The sequence below is a fragment of the Solanum tuberosum genome, unplaced genomic scaffold (assembly GCF_000226075.1).
Source record: "Solanum tuberosum cultivar DM 1-3 516 R44 unplaced genomic scaffold, SolTub_3.0 scf00266, whole genome shotgun sequence".
Lineage (NCBI taxonomy): Eukaryota > Viridiplantae > Streptophyta > Magnoliopsida > Solanales > Solanaceae > Solanum > Solanum tuberosum.
The window spans coordinates 537746-553411 of record NW_006239201.1 but is presented as its reverse complement, the minus strand read 5'-3'; the positions used below and the strand labels follow the sequence as shown (position 1 = coordinate 553411).

The 15666-nt window shown below is 35.3% G+C and overlaps 2 protein-coding genes across 2 annotated transcripts in view; both read left to right on the top strand.

The window, feature by feature from the left end:
- Window positions 1-374: 374 nt before the first annotated feature.
- LOC102591052 (serine/threonine-protein phosphatase PP1 isozyme 1) lies at window positions 375-11472 on the top strand. Its single transcript, XM_006358645.2, has 4 exons — window positions 375-943; window positions 4494-5053; window positions 5170-5389; window positions 11097-11472. The coding sequence occupies exons 1-3, from the start codon at window positions 721-723 to the stop codon at window positions 5341-5343; spliced, it is 957 nt and encodes a 318-aa protein (XP_006358707.1). The 5' UTR covers window positions 375-720; the 3' UTR covers window positions 5344-5389; window positions 11097-11472.
- Window positions 11473-13317: 1845 nt separating this feature from the next.
- The window catches only part of LOC102590696 (DNA-directed RNA polymerase II subunit RPB7), a 7655-nt gene continuing 5306 nt past the window's right edge, over window positions 13318-15666 (top strand). Inside the window, exons 1-2 of the mRNA XM_006358644.2 lie at window positions 13318-13529; window positions 13623-13788. Coding sequence (XP_006358706.1) covers window positions 13414-13529; window positions 13623-13788 — 282 coding nt within the window. The 5' untranslated portion in view covers window positions 13318-13413. The remainder of the gene's footprint in view (window positions 13530-13622; window positions 13789-15666) is intronic.

Sequence of the window (15666 nt, the reverse complement as noted above, 5' to 3'; positions counted from 1 at the left end):
CTGATCGAAAAACTCATTTTTTTCTTCTAAAATTTCATGAAAACAAGATGTATGAAATTAATTTGATGCTTGATGTGCAATTCAGAAACCTGCATGGCTAATATATATATAAGTTATAAAAAAAATTCATATATCAAATAAAAGATTGTAATATATAAATTTTATCATAACTAGTTTACGCTAACCAACTACCAAACGACACTCTTAATATTGCATAGTGGGGGGTTAGAGCTTTTCCCACTTTCTTGAAGCTTTAATTTGGTTAGGTCGTATGAAATATATTTTAGAAACCTAAAAAAAAAAAAGCAAATGGACTTTTTATTAAGGAAATGGCGCCGTCCTCCAATGAGCAATGACCTCAAGTAGGGGTACACCCCCACATGATTCATGACACATTTTTTAGCAAACAACGTTAGATTTAGCAATTATCAAGGAAGCCACCACACGAGCAAACATAATTTCATATTTTTTTCTATAGTAAAAGTATTAATCCCTCATTCTTGATTTTCCCTTTTTTCTCAAATATCAAATCTACTATCTTTTTATTTTTCTTGTAAAAATCGATTCTTGAAAGAAAAAAACAAAAAAAAAAGACACCCCCTTTTCTTGTTTTTCCCCCTTTCCCCTTTCCCTTTTTGTTGTTTGGTTTGTTTTGGATTGTGGGTGTTTTTCTTCTAGTGTTTGTTGTGGAGAAAGAAAACAAAAAGGGGTCTCAAAGAAATGGCACAAAATGAGCATCAGCAGCAGCAGCAGCAGCAAGGGTTAATAGAGCCTGCTGTTCTTGATGATATTATCAATAGGCTTTTGGAGTTTAGGAATGCAAGAACTGTTAGGCAGGTTCAGATTTCTGAAGCTGAGATCCGTTCCCTTTGTAGTGCTTCAAGGGAAATCTTCCTTCAACAACCTAATCTCCTTGAACTTGAAGCACCCATCAAGATCTGTGGTAAAATCCTTGTTCCCCATCTTTTTGTTGACCACAAATAGCTTGATTTATCATCTTATCATGTTTTTAAGGCATAAAGAATTGATTTTGTTTTTGATATATCTTTTGTTATTATGATTAAACCTGTTGTTGTTGGTGGGGGGCAGTGGTGGATCCAGGATTTTACGTCTATGGGTGCTAATGATTTTTACATAAACTTGTATGAGCATAATTGCAAGCTAAAAGTTCATCAAAAGAAAATGGGAGGAGAAGTTGTTTGGATTGGTTCAAGAGAAATAAAAAGGAGAGGCAATATACCTTCACATATGATAGTAATCAAAAAGGGAAACCAGGGAGGAGGGTATTTTTGCTGTTGAGTAGGAGAACTGAAATGAAGGCTCAATGTTTTGAAACTAGTACAAATGATTTTTTCCCTTTCCTTTACATTTTTCCTAAATAGATTAATGAGAAAGAAAGAGTAAAAAAAAAATTAAATGGAGAAGTCAGCAAAGAATGAGTAAAATATAAAACAAGATGGACGAATGTTAGAAAAACAAAATAAGAGAGTGAAGTGAAACATAAGAAAAATAATCAGCTAAGTTTAAAAGAGTGCTTTAACGGAGGTTCGATCTCACATGCCTTCCCAAAATATCACTTAAAAGAGCTTTGCTTTCTGCCTTTAAACCAGAGCACCCATCAGGCTTTTGTTCCATTGGTGCTCGCCGTTGTTTATATAGCAATTTTTTTTAAAGCTTAAATATATATAGTTCGAGCAGAACGTGGGTCTGCTCCTGGTGGGAGGTGACAAGTATTTGTGGAATTAGTGGAGGTGTGCGAAAGTTTGGTTCGCCTAGATACCACGACTATCAATATAAAGTTATCATAAAGATGACAACTTTTCTCATAAATTTGGAAATTAATCTGATCTCTGATTTAGGAAGGGATGGTGAGTGAGGTTTTATGAGGTAGGTAAGATGTATATTTGTTTGGTCGAATTTGTATATGCCTCAATCTGTAATTAGTTGCGGTCAACTATATGAATCCTCAGTATTTGTTTAGCGTTGTTTGCTCAGTATTAGATTAATGAGAAAGAAAGAGTGAAAAAAATTAAATGGAGAAGTCAGCAAAAATAAAAGGAAGAATGTTAGAAAAACAAAACAAAATAAGAGAGTATAACATAAGAAAATTAATCAGCTAAGTTTAAAAGAGTGCGTTCGATCTTACATGCCTTCCCAAATATGACTTAAAAGAGCTTTGATTTCTGCCTCAAAACCAGAGCACCCATTTAGGCTTTTGTTCCATGGGTGCTCGCCGTTGTTTATATAGCAATTTTGGTATTTTTCTGCTGAAATATATATTGTTTGAGCAGAACGTGGGTCTGCCCCCGGTGGGAGGCGACAAGTATCTGTGGAATTAGTGGAGGTGTCCGGAAGTTCGGTTCGCCTAGATACCTAGGTTATCAATAAAAAGTTGTCATAAAGATGACAACTTTTCTGATAAATTTGGAAATTAATCTGATCCCTAATTTAGGAGGAGATGGGTGGGTGAGGTTTTATGAGGTAGGTAAGATGTATACTTGTTTGGTCGAATTTGTATATGCCTCAATCTGTAATTAGTTGCAGTCAACTATATGAATCCTCAGTATTTGTTTCGCTTGTTTGCTCACGTTTTATTCCGGTACTCATAAAAGACAAAGTAGGGCTTCTTTATATTTTCTATTGATTTGGAAGGAATAGGTTGGTGGGGTTTTATGAGGTAGGTAACATGTATATTTTGTTTCGTTGGATTTGTATATGCCTCAACTATAATTAGTTGCGGTCACCTATATGAATCCTCAGTATTTGCTTCGCGTTGTTTGCACACTATTCATTCCGGTACTCACAAAGACAAATTAGGGCTTCTTTATATTTTCTACCGATTTGGAAGGGATGGTGGGTGCAGTGGCGGACCCAGGATTTACGTTCAGAGGGTTCGAAAAATAAAAGTATAAACGTGAAATAAGTCTTTAGAATGGAAGCCTTGAATTCCTACGGGTTTAAAACCAAACTTTTAGCACATTTTTTAAAGTAAAAAAAAAAAACTTGAAAAACAGAACTGAAAAAAAAAAAAAAAAAACTAAAAAAAACTGAAACTGAATAAAAAAAAAACGCTTTCAGTGAGATTCGAACCGGTGACGTACAACATAATTTTGGGGGTACTTGCCACTATGCCATCAGTTTATCTTTGTTATTGAGGGGGTTCAAAATATATATATCTATCGAAATACAGAAAATTTACCTTATATATACTGTGTAAGTTTTTGCCGAGGGGGTTCGGGTGAACCCCCTCGTACAACGTGGGTCCGCCCCTGGGTGGGTGAGGTTTTATGAGGTAGGTAACGTGTATATTTTGTTTCGTCGAATTTGTATTAGCCTCAGTTTGTAATTAGTTGTGGTCAGCTAAATGAATCCTCAGAATTTGTTTCACGTTGTTTGCACACGTTTCATTCTGGTACTCGTAAAAGACAAATTAAGGCTTCTTTATATTTTCCACTTAAATACAGATGTCTAGTTGCTCTAGTTTATCAAATAGTAAAATGTTTTATGCAGCTGTTTAAAGTTTAATTATGCACAACTTGCTCACTCATCTTATATAGCATGTATGAGGTAGGGTAACATGTAAAGTTGTTTGTTCTAATATATCCAATAACAACTATGGTTCGATCCCAAATTAGTTGGGGTTAGCTATATGAATCCTCAATATCTATTCTGCTTCATTTGGACCCTTTTGATTCCATGATTGGTCTTTAAAGGCAAATTAGGGCTTCTCAATATTTTCTACTGAAATACAAATCTCTACTTGGTCTAGTTTATCTATGACGTTTTTGGAGCTTCTTTAAACTTGATTGTGAACTTGCCCACTCATTTACATTTCAGTTGATTGCGTTATGTGCATTCGTGGCTTTTGGTTTCATTTTTTTTTCTTAATGTAAAATGTAGAATGTTAATATTAGGATGAGGAGTTCTTTATCAAAAAAATATTAGGGTGAGGAGTTGAATATCATATGTGCTTTGTCTCTGTACCAGCTTGGTACTGCACTTCTATTAATAAAATTTACTATTATTCATTTTTAAAAAAAATGATAAACCGATATCGTTCTTTCAATGTTCGGGTTATAAAATCGCTGTACTGGTTATATTTTGGCATTATAGCTACTAAAATTTTTGGAAAGGGAGGAAGGAGGTAAGAAATTCTTTCATTGTCATCGTAATTGTCTTGTCTATCTTGAAAACAGTGGAACTTCAATGGTGTACATGATATCCTTATTTTATCTGCCTTATATAGTCATTGCGATGTACTGTGCTTCATTTGAAATATTGTATCGTCATGATTATGTTATATCACGAAGTCAGTTTATTTTATGATAGGTTCCTTTCCCCCATTAATAACATTTTGCTTTCATTGTTTTATATTTTTGTTCTTTTTATTGTTTCTTTCTTAGCCAGTGCATGGGATTATTCATATTAAAACAGTATTGGACTGATAAATTTGTCTCGTTTCCCCTCTCTTTGTTTTTTTGTCTGGATTCTAGGTGACATTCATGGCCAGTATGGTGATCTTTTGAGGCTTTTTGAATATGGGGGATTTCCTCCTGAGGCTAACTATTTGTTTTTAGGGGACTATGTGGACCGTGGTAAACAGAGTTTGGAAACAATATGCCTTCTGCTTGCATACAAAATTAAATATCCTGAAAACTTCTTTCTCTTGAGAGGAAATCATGAATGTGCTTCTATTAATCGGATTTATGGTTTCTATGATGAATGTAAGCGCCGATTCAACGTGAAGCTATGGAAATGCTTCACAGAATGTTTCAATTGTCTTCCCGTTGCTGCTCTCATAGATGAGAAAATACTGTGCATGCATGGTGGTCTTTCTCCAGATCTAACAAACTTAGATCAGATAAGAAATTTACCTCGTCCAACTGATGTTCCAGATTCTGGGTTGCTGTGTGATTTACTTTGGTCAGATCCTAGCCGGGAAGTTAAAGGTTGGGGAATGAATGATAGGGGAGTTTCATATACTTTTGGTCCTGATAAGGTTGCAGAATTCTTGATGCAACACGATATGGACCTTGTTTGTCGTGCCCACCAGGTATTTATACGATTTTGCTTTTTTTTTTTTTTTTGGAAATGGTAATTGTTACGATTTTGCTTCTTTTTTGTGTTCCCTTTATGGTTTTTATATTGACCAGAGTATTCTCAACCTAGGTTGTTGAAGATGGTTATGAATTTTTTGCTGAGAGGCAGCTAGTGACAATATTTTCGGCCCCAAACTACTGTGGTGAATTTGATAATGCTGGTGCAATGATGAGTGTTGATGAAAGTTTAATGTGCTCGTTCCAGATACTGAAGCCAACAGATAGAAAACCTCGGTTCTTATGAGGCAAAAATCGATAGCTTTTATCTATGCGCTCGCATAGCACCTAAGGTTAGTAGCTTGATACAATCTTATTTCCCTTTATATATGCAACACTTGTGCTGTTTCCATGATAGAATGAGCAGCCTGTCTTAGAAATGTCTCATTTTTGTCATCGGTTAATTTCATGATATTGAAGTGAAAGTGTCTTTGGCTTGTCATTTTCCTAGTCTCAAAATATTTTGCCTGATAAGGTAAGATGTTAAACAGTATCAAACTGATACTGCGAAAGTACTGAGATAATGCTGGCTTGATTACATTAAAAGCCTTAGCAGTCTAGCTTGCATGTGCACCATTTTATTTGAATTCATAACAACGTTTCCATCTTTCCAATAGTTCAAGTAATGCAAACAGCTATATTTCAAACCTGCTCCTTTTTGCTTTCAGAACACCTCTTATTTCTTTCTTTCCATATTGTCCAAACTATGCTAAGAGGAATAACTCTCCAGATCTTCTTTAGGGGTGCTTCTGTGAGCTATGAACTTGCCATATAGTCCAATAGATGCCACAGTTAACTATGAACCTGGTCTACACTTGCCAAGTAAATTCACAATGCACAGAAATATGATCCATAGATTCACAAGATTTGTCACACAAGTAGCATCTGCTGCACATTATCCAACCCCTTCTCATCAAGTTTTCTTGAGTTAGACATGCTTCATGAGATAATAGTCAACCAGAAAACGGAACTTTTGTTGGGACTTTAGTTGTACATTCTAAGGCCACTTTTGTGATTGCACTGGCTGAACCATAGCATTGATTTTTTATAGAATGAGCTGACAATAAAAGAACATTTACTAGCTTTCCAGAGTAGGCCGTCTTCTTTTTCTGGCAACAACACTACTGATTGCATCTTCTGAATGAATAAATACAACTTCCTGCATTTTCCTGTCAAAGAGATTCCTTCTGAACTGGATGTCTATATAAGTTAAAATTCTAGCTAAGAGGGCTTCAGGATTATATGCCAGTCTGTACAGATTGGAAAATTGATTTTTCTGCAAACCAAACCCATTGCAATTATCTTCCCAAAGTCTGATTGTGTCATTGCCTACCCTCAAGACAACATACATGTTGAATTCCTCCTAGATCTGTCTCCAAACAGCCACTCCATATGGAGTCTCACTGCTTTAGGTTCCCATCAACCCTCTCTTCCATAAATCACCTCTACCACTGCTTTCCAGATAACTTTTCCCATCATTTAACCTCCATAGCTATTTACATAGCAAGCTCTGATTGTAACCTCCATCCTTCTGATTTTTGTCTCAATGGCCACTTTACTGGATGAAATTTCCTTGTTTCTGGATTACCTTCTCATAGGAAGTGCCTTTGTGTTTTTGTGGATCCTTCTCCACACTAGCTGGTGTAGGGATTAGAGACATTAGATAGGTTGGGATGCCATCAAGAATACTATATAGTAATGTCAAAATATAATCACTTTAAAGGTGTAACTGCTGTACATTAGTTTTTCATGCTCCCATTCTGCCTGGTTTACTTTGGTCATTTAGTTTGTCCCACTAGGGCTGAATAATTTTGTTCAATTTGAAAAGATACAATCTTTAAAGTTGAGCAAACATTTAAAAATATTGCTTTACGTTATTTTGAATTTTGTTTATTGTTCTACCCTTTTCATGTCTTTCAAAAATTATTTTAGCATATAACCAGGCCTAAATAGAAAACTGATTCTTACCAATCAAGGTAGGTCCCTTAATATGGCACAGAAGTACTTTTCCATCAAGACCGATAAAAGGTCACTAGATGGTTCACTTCTAGATTGGTTTCCCTTCTCACTTATCCCGAAATTCCCACCTTTTCTCTCCCATGACTCCATAACTAAGCTTCAGGAAAAGAGTATGGTGTTATATGGTTCAGCTACTTCTTATCCTCTTCTCAAGTTCAATATGATCCAAAGAAAAATGGTGGGGTAAATAGTCCTTGGTGCTTGTTCTAAAAGCACACATTATCTTGTGTTTAGATTCTTTGAAGAAAGATTAGCAATGATGTTATTTGTATTCTGTCCTTCATATGCAATTCGGTCATTGGCTAATTTTAAATATGTTTAAAGCTTTTCTTCCTTATCCTTTTATTCTTTCCTTAAAATTGAACAAAATAAGCAAACTTCTTTTTCTCCTACTTCTCCTATCCCTCTGTTGCTCTCTCTTTCTCCAATCTAATGGAATGCTAGAGCCTCTCTGTTAGTGAGGAGGAACTTCCATGTCCTTTTCCAGTTGCATCTTAATTAGTGAATTTTCTTAGAAACAGAACACTATATTCCCATGAGGAGCAAGAAATTCACTTCCACGTAGCATTGTTGGTCTTATAACTGGGGATGTCTTGTACTTTAATGGCTCAACATTCACTTCCATATAACATTGTTGGTCTTATAACTATTCTATAGAACTTACCTTTCACTTCGCTACACATTGTTCTATCACATAACACTGGTACCACTTCTCAATTTCAACCATTCGATTTTGATTCTCTGTGTAACATCTCTTTACTCTGTTCTCTGGAACTACGAACATAAAATCCTGACACTCTACTCGGGTTGGAAATGATGCACCATGACTAGTTACTGCTGCTAGGGTTTTATCCTTCAAAACTCATTGATAACTGTACATCAAAATAAAGTCTCTTGCATAACACTTTGAAATGAATATATTCTCGGTCCTTGAAATGAGCTAGGTGTTGCAAATCTCGGAGATATTATCAACATATTTGAGGCTTTTAGAAGGCTATGTCAGCTAACGTGGAGAGTAGTGACACCCAAAATGGTTGTCTATGAGATGAATGGTACCGAAACAATCATGGAAGATATACGAAATGCTTGAATAATCGTTAGAAGGTAGCAATGCTTGAGCGGTTGTGAGAAAGAGGAGTGACATTGATGATTAGAGAGGGGGGCGACACCAGACACCAAAAGAAAGAGAACTAGAAAATATTGTTTGAGAGGGCAACCAACTTTGTTCTTGCAAGAGGCATAAGGCCACTCACTAGAAGTAGAAACTATCTGAGTGTGACGAAGATTATAGAGATTCTGATACCATATAAGGAATTAGAAGACAACTTTTTCCTGACTTGATTAACTCACAATGTACAAGATTACCTCCTTATAGAGGAAGTTTTAGGTGATGTATGATATGGGTGGGCAATCATTTTGTCTACAAATAAGCTAAGTTAAGATTTTATAATCAAATGCAAAATATCCTCAGATATGGTATAGAGTACTCTATATGGTTTTCCTTATTCAAGTGTAATGAATCTAGACACGTATTTTGTTATATTGGTGATATGGTAAGAAAATGTACTTTGTGCTTAACTCAATGTCAAGAGGTAGTTCATGAAGTTGGGTTTGTTTAAAGTTCATACAAGTAGACACCAAATAGCAGTTCATGGGACATTCTAACCATCCCTATCCATGCCCAAGGTTGGAACATTTTGTGTGTGGACAACATAACATGACAGTCAACATTAGGTAAACTAAGAAAAGGAATGGTTCTACTCTGTTACCATGTTTAAAAAATGAATATTGTCTAAGCTAGCTCTTGGAGTGTGGATTATCTACAGACCATATAAGGAGACAACTTCTTCTCTCCATCAATGTGAGATTTTTTAACACCCTCGCGTGCCTACCATGTTCAAGAATAGTTGCCATAATTGTCTAATAACAGGACAAGGAATGAATAGGTGACTAGTATTTTCCCTAGCAGCTCTGCACAAAAAGCATCTAGAACATTGTTGGAATCCCCTTTGAAGTTTATCCAGTGTGAGGCAAGCCTAATCAGAATGTTATAAGCTGAGTTTACAGAATAAGTTCCTTTTCCAGCTCCCAATCATGCAGTAGCGTTCTAAAAGTAATATTCCATCCGTGTACTCCTTTTGCTGATTCCAGATTAATGTCTGGCATAGTGGCAATGCTAAAGAATTCAGGGAAGAGTTCCTTTAGAGGTCCATGCCCAAGCCAATTATCACACCAAAAACGAACTTTCCTTTCATTGCCCACTCTTAAACTAATATTTCCAGCCATCAAAGACCAGAGGGATCTGATTGCTTTCCAGACTCCTACACCATGGGGGCTCACAACCACCTTTGAACACCACTGATCATCTTGACCATACTTGTCGTGAATGACATTTCTCCATAAAGCATATGGTTCAAGATTATACCTCCATAACCACTTCATTAGTAAGCTTTGGTTGTCAGTATTTAGGTTCCTGATGCCAAGGCCACCATCTTTTTTGGATTCGATAAGAACATCCCAATTAACCATGTGGAATGCTCTTTTTTCATTGTTGCCTTGCCATATGAAACTCCTGTTGATCTTGTCAATTCTTTTCCTTAACTTGCTAAGTAAAGGAAAAAGAGACATGACATAAGTAGGAAGGCATCCGAAACACTATTGACTAGTATGACCCTACCCACCTAGAGATAAGTATTATCATCTAAGAGACTTAAGACATATGAGCCATATAGGAAAAAATAAACTAAGACCATATAAGAAGACAACAAACACATTCCCTCAACTAATTTTGGAGGAACCTAGGGAGTTCTGAAACATCTAAATACCGAAGGATTTTGTAATAGTTGAAACTTTACACTCACATAAAAGAACAACAAAATGAAACCACAAAGCTGCAACATGGTACTAGCTAAAACATTGGGGAAGTCTTTGTAATTAGTCCCGATTTTCGGTTTGAATGGTCTTCATATTTATCGACCACTGTTGGCATCAAATATGGGGTACTTCTTTATACTGAAATATAATGATTCTCCTTTTCTCTAAATTGGTTGTCTGTAGTTCTATCATCTGTTTAAGCAGTCCCATAATGTTATCATTTTTCAAGTGTTTTGTGAAGTTGACTTCCGAAGGGCAACAAAGGTCGTCTCTTTTCCTTTTTTCTTTCTTTTGTTCAGATTTCCCCTTTTCGACCTTTGCCTTTTTCTAGTGAAATTGGTGAGCTCAGCCCCGTGAACTAGCAGCATCAAGCAGTTAACAACGAAATGAATACTTCTGGTAGGTGGTAGCACCATTACCAGTTATCTGTACTGTGAACCAGTGGGTCGATCTCCAATTTTCGCAAAATTTTGAATTGTCTTATTTAACATTTGATATCGTCTTCTTAACGTTAATGTATTTTGCTTCTGCTGTTCAAGTTATTCCCAATCTGTTAGCTTTCTTTCCTCTTTTTTGATAATCGATAAATCATCAGAAGCCAATGGCGCATGGTTCGAAACTAGGTGGATAATTGACCTGTCCCTCTATCCCTCTCAAACTAAAATACCGGATTCTTCCCTCTACTTCGGAGTTTGATCTTGTGATTGTGTGTAACTTGCACATTACACGTTACGCTCTTACCACTAGACCAAAGCCTTTGGGGGCAGTTTATTTGACTGACTTTTTCTTTTAGCAAGGAGCGGATTGTGTTCTATTTGATAAATAAGGATGCAGATGAAGATCTTACTACCAGCAAAAATCTTATGCTTCCATGTTTTGCTTCCAACATTTCTTGTTTCTTTATGGGATGAATAGTGGACCTGAAAACATTATGGAATTGACCATAGTACTTGTGCATGTGGTATTTAGGGAAAAGTTATCTGAAAAGCTATGTTTCTGCGATCAGTTATGCTAAAACTTCAGCTTTTGCATCGTTTTGCATTATGCATCTTGAACAGATGTTTGTTTTTCTTTAGTTAGTCTTTAAAAAGTTTATCTTGTATGCAGAAATTCTTATGGCTGGCAAAGAGCAGTTGAAGATGAAGACAACTTCTGGGATGTACATCGTATGAGTATGTTTTAGAACGGAGAGGAGCTAGTTGTTGGTTAAAAAAGCCTTCTCTTCCAAGCTAAAAAATCGAGGACCTAACTGTAGTTTTGAGGTGGCCTCAAGGCCACATACTCTTTTTCATTTTAAATCTGTCTTTTCTTATTTTACTTAATTTCATGCAATTTATGAATTAAAACCGTCTAAATCGGTATGTAAATTGCGGTGCAGATATGTAGATTGTTGATACTGAAAATTTGCTCAGTTGCAGCAACTTCCTTAATTGGATGGTAGTTTCTCTGTGAGTCTTAATGGTTTGCTACTGGTTCTTAATGACTATCTGGTGTTGAAGATTATTAGATTCGTTCTGCAGTTGGGGACGTAGTGATTCGGTAAATGTGTTGGTGGGAGGTAGCAGTAGCACATATAGTCGAGGTGTGTATAAGATAGTTTAGACACCACTCATAACAAAAGAGAGATATATAGTATGATTGGGAGCTTTCATCCCATCAAGCTCTTTGGGGTGACCGCCTATCGATTTGAATTTCCCTTCACGTGAATTATTTTAAAGTTTAGGTGTATGAGAATAAATTATCTAACTCTTTTTGTCTACATGGGGGAGTTGCATTCTTTTCTTTTAGCGGTTTTCATCCACTTCATTGATAGTTTGGATGTAGCAATATTGTGGTTTTGTTAAAATTTTGAGTAAATATTTCATTATGATAGCCAGTTTTGTACCTTACTATTTAATGGGATATTGTGCACAAATAATCGATAGCTTCAAAAGACCTTTGTTACCTTTTTCACTCTTATCATGGCCCTTTTCCTAGCTTTAGAGCCACAAATATGTGCCGATATAAATTTCTTTGTTCTTAATAAGATATGTTTGAGTCTTTGAAAAGGGAAAACAAATCTTTAGGATTTGTGGTCCTCATTTCGAATTTAGACGGTGTTTGGATTGACTTAAAAGTTGGTCAAATCTACTTTCAAATCAGTTTATAACTTTTGAAAGTGTTGGGCAAATATATAAAATAACTTAAAATAAGTAAAAAATGACTTAAAATAAGTTAGGAAGTGATTGACAACTTGACAAGGTAAAAAATGACTTAAAATAAGGCAAAAATCAAAAGCAGATCTCCTCTTACTTTTAGATTTCAGTTTGACTTTTTATTTTTAATTTAAAAATACTTTTTTTTAAAGTCAATCCAAACGGACGGTCCCTATTACACTTTTTCATACATATATATACAAGTTTGTGTAAAGGACTAAAATCAATTATATTCCTATCCGACTCAATAAAATCACCAAATAAGGATGTAATCATAATCTTATCTAATTTCTTAAGAAACGTGAAATCTAAAATGATGATATATAAATAAAAATCGGAAAGTGCAATTTTACATCGAATACATTTTACTTCCTCATTACCTAGGTATAACCAAACTCTCCCACCCTTTTCTGAGCTGAGGTAATTACTGCCTTAGGAGAAAACAAAAAAATAGATATTTCACTAGATGCTCCATGACATGGATAATGATACAAAAGAAAAAATAGAGCTGGGATCATAAAAAAGAAGAAGATAAATAATATATTTATTTGAAAAAAGGTATTTTGACTCAATAAATAATAATAATGATATTTTTGGATTAAACTATTGACAGTAATGACATTTTTAGATCAAATTATTAACTGAAGATTATTTTATTCAATTTCGTATAGTTCAAAAATATTTTAAACTGTTTTTCATATTTTAATAAAGGATATTTTACCGAATTTCACTAGTTTAGGAGCTAATTACTTAGATATACGCTAGTTTGCAATATTACGAATCATAACAGATTCTGGGGCATCCAGATACGTTCAGATTTAATTGCGTGATTTAAATTAGGAAAAAAATACCTAATTTAGGAGCTAATTACTTAGATATACGCTAGTTTGCAATATTACGAATCATAACAGATTCTGGTGCGTCCAGATACGTTCAGATTTAATTGCGTGATTTAAATTAGGAAAAAAAAAACCTAATTATTAGGAAAAAATACCTAATTTAATTGTGTGATTTAAATTAGGAAAAAAAACACCTAATTTAGGAGCTAAATTAGGAAATAATACATAAAGATTTTAGGAAATAAACTTTGGTGTATAAAATAGGTTATTTTTGGTCCAATTGTTGACATACCCGGCCGGCCCAAATATAAATCTCTGTTCGTTCTTCATAAACTTCAGTTTGTTCAACTTCGATCAACAAACGTAGCTTCTTCTTCTTCTTCCTCAATCATGTTTTTCCACATAGTATTGGAGAGAAACATGCAGCTTCATCCTCGTCACTTTGGTCGTGATCTTCGTGAAAAACTTGTGTCAAAACTAATGAAAGATGTAGAAGGAACTTGCAGGTTTAATTCATAAAACCCTAATTTTCGTTTTTTTTTCTTTCTCTGGTTGATTTAATGTTGTTAAAATTTGGATTTTGGGGTTTTTTTTTGCAGTGGTCGACATGGTTTTATAGTGGCGATTACTGGGATTGAAAGTGTTGGAAAAGGATTAATTCGTGATGGAACTGGTTTTGTTACTTTCCCAGTGAAGTATCAATGTGTTGTATTTCGACCCTTTAAAGGTGAGATTTTGGAAGCTGTTGTCACCATGGTTAACAAGGTAAGGTCTTTTTCCCCCTTAATTTGCATTACTGTTACCTTCTGTGTGTTCTCTAGATCAAGTAATTACACAGAATTCAACTGAATTTTGCTACTTAAGTAGTTGAAAATATCGAAAATTTGGTATCCAAATCTTTTTACAGTGGTTGGAGGTGGATTAGCAGTAATCTTCTGAAAAACTAACTTTAAATTTGCCTCCAACGAAGATTTACGTTCTCTTCTTTGTAGGAAATTCGGGTTTTAGAAAAAGAGGTTCTGATAAGAAACAGGTGGTTAATAAACCTGCTAATATATGTAAGAAAGGGGAGAATTTAGAGAATAAGAGAGATAGAGAAGGAAAGAAATAGCAAGGAAGATTTAATGGGTTCGAGGAGAGAATGAATTGAATAGTTTAGTCCAACTAGTTTGGGATTGAGATTTAGATTAATTGATAGGCATATGGACTTTTTTTTTTTATGATTGATAGGTTGATCTATATATACTTTATAATAGAAGTAACCGATGAACTGATCTAAGAGAACACATGGTTTCTAGGAAAATAAGAACTGCATTGCCTACCAAACATAGGCATTTCAAGCCATAGAGCTGGTCTTTCTTTTAGGATACCATTACCAGTATCTATTTGTAAAATCCACAAAGAATCTGCTGCAACTGGTTCACTGTCTTGGTTACAATGCCAAGTATAATAGGCATGGGTTGTTGTTTTGATTTCAAGAATTGCTTACATGTCCAGCAAACACTAAGTGAACCTTGTTTTTGAACAAACAATGACTCAAACATCACTCTCATGCTTTCACCATTCATGTAATAGTAGTTGTTACTGTTGTACCATGGACAGTGAAGCAAAACAATTAGCCTCTGAGTCTCAGCTCTGTTAACCTTTGGGAATTCTTGTTCAAGCCGACTATATTGCTATATTGTGGAGTATATATCAACATTATATCAAGTCAGTTATTTCACAAACTGAGACTACTAGCAAAACATGTCCAGAAAATTGAAGTTAAATAGTCTTTCTCCCAAAAAAAATAAATGAACTTAGATGTCTTGAAAGGTACATCATACCTATGCATGTATGGCTAGAATGGAGTATTTTCACCCTATCAACATTGAAAACCCTGTAGTTTAAGCCTTTTGCAAGGTTCACAATTTTGTTGCATTATAGTTGGTCATAATTTATATATAGCGAATAAATTGGCTCGGATATCTCTTTTTTGAAACTGGTAAGGTTGTATTCTTCAGCATTAAGGGCATGCTGGCCACCACCAAAAAGTGTCAATTACAAACTTCCTATCAAATCTACAATCTGGTCTGTATCTACTATACACAACTGTTTACACCAAAAAAGTAGAGATACTATACAATTCCATTTGACCTTGTGTATGGAATTGGATCTATTGTCGAAACATCTACTGTTCCTTTCCTTCCAAACTGACCACCATATACATGATGGTATTAACCTCCACCATCTCTTCTGGCTCTTGGTGCCTCCTCTCCTTACCCAGCTCTTCAACACGTTTGATGTACGTTCTGGCATTGTCCAATTCAGATTTGAGATGCTAAGGAACAAAATTCCAGATTTGAGCAGCGTAATTACAGTGCAAGAAGAGGTGGCTGTTAGTTTCACTTGTCAAATTGCATAAAAAACACCTAGGGACCAGCTGTCTACCCTTCTTCTGAAGTACTTCTTGTGTTAAACAAGCTCTCTTTATCACTAGCCAAGTGAAGCATTTCACTTTTGTAGGAATATCCCCCTTCCAAAAATAGTTCCAGAAGTGTGTTGGTCTCCCTGCCATCACCTGGAGACCTCTTCTGTAAGCACTGTTGGCTGAGAAGAGGCCATCTTTGCTGTGCTTCCACAACATCCTGTCTGTGGCATTTG

Coding starts and splice junctions, on each gene's coding strand:
- LOC102591052 (XM_006358645.2), top strand. CDS start 721: ATGGCACAAAATGAGCATCAGCAGCAGCAGCAGCAGCAAGGGTTAATA. Junction 944..4,493: donor AGCACCCATCAAGATCTGTG/GTAAAATCCTTG, acceptor TCTGGATTCTAG/GTGACATTCATGGCCAGTAT. Junction 5,054..5,169: donor TTGTTTGTCGTGCCCACCAG/GTATTTATACGA, acceptor TTCTCAACCTAG/GTTGTTGAAGATGGTTATGA.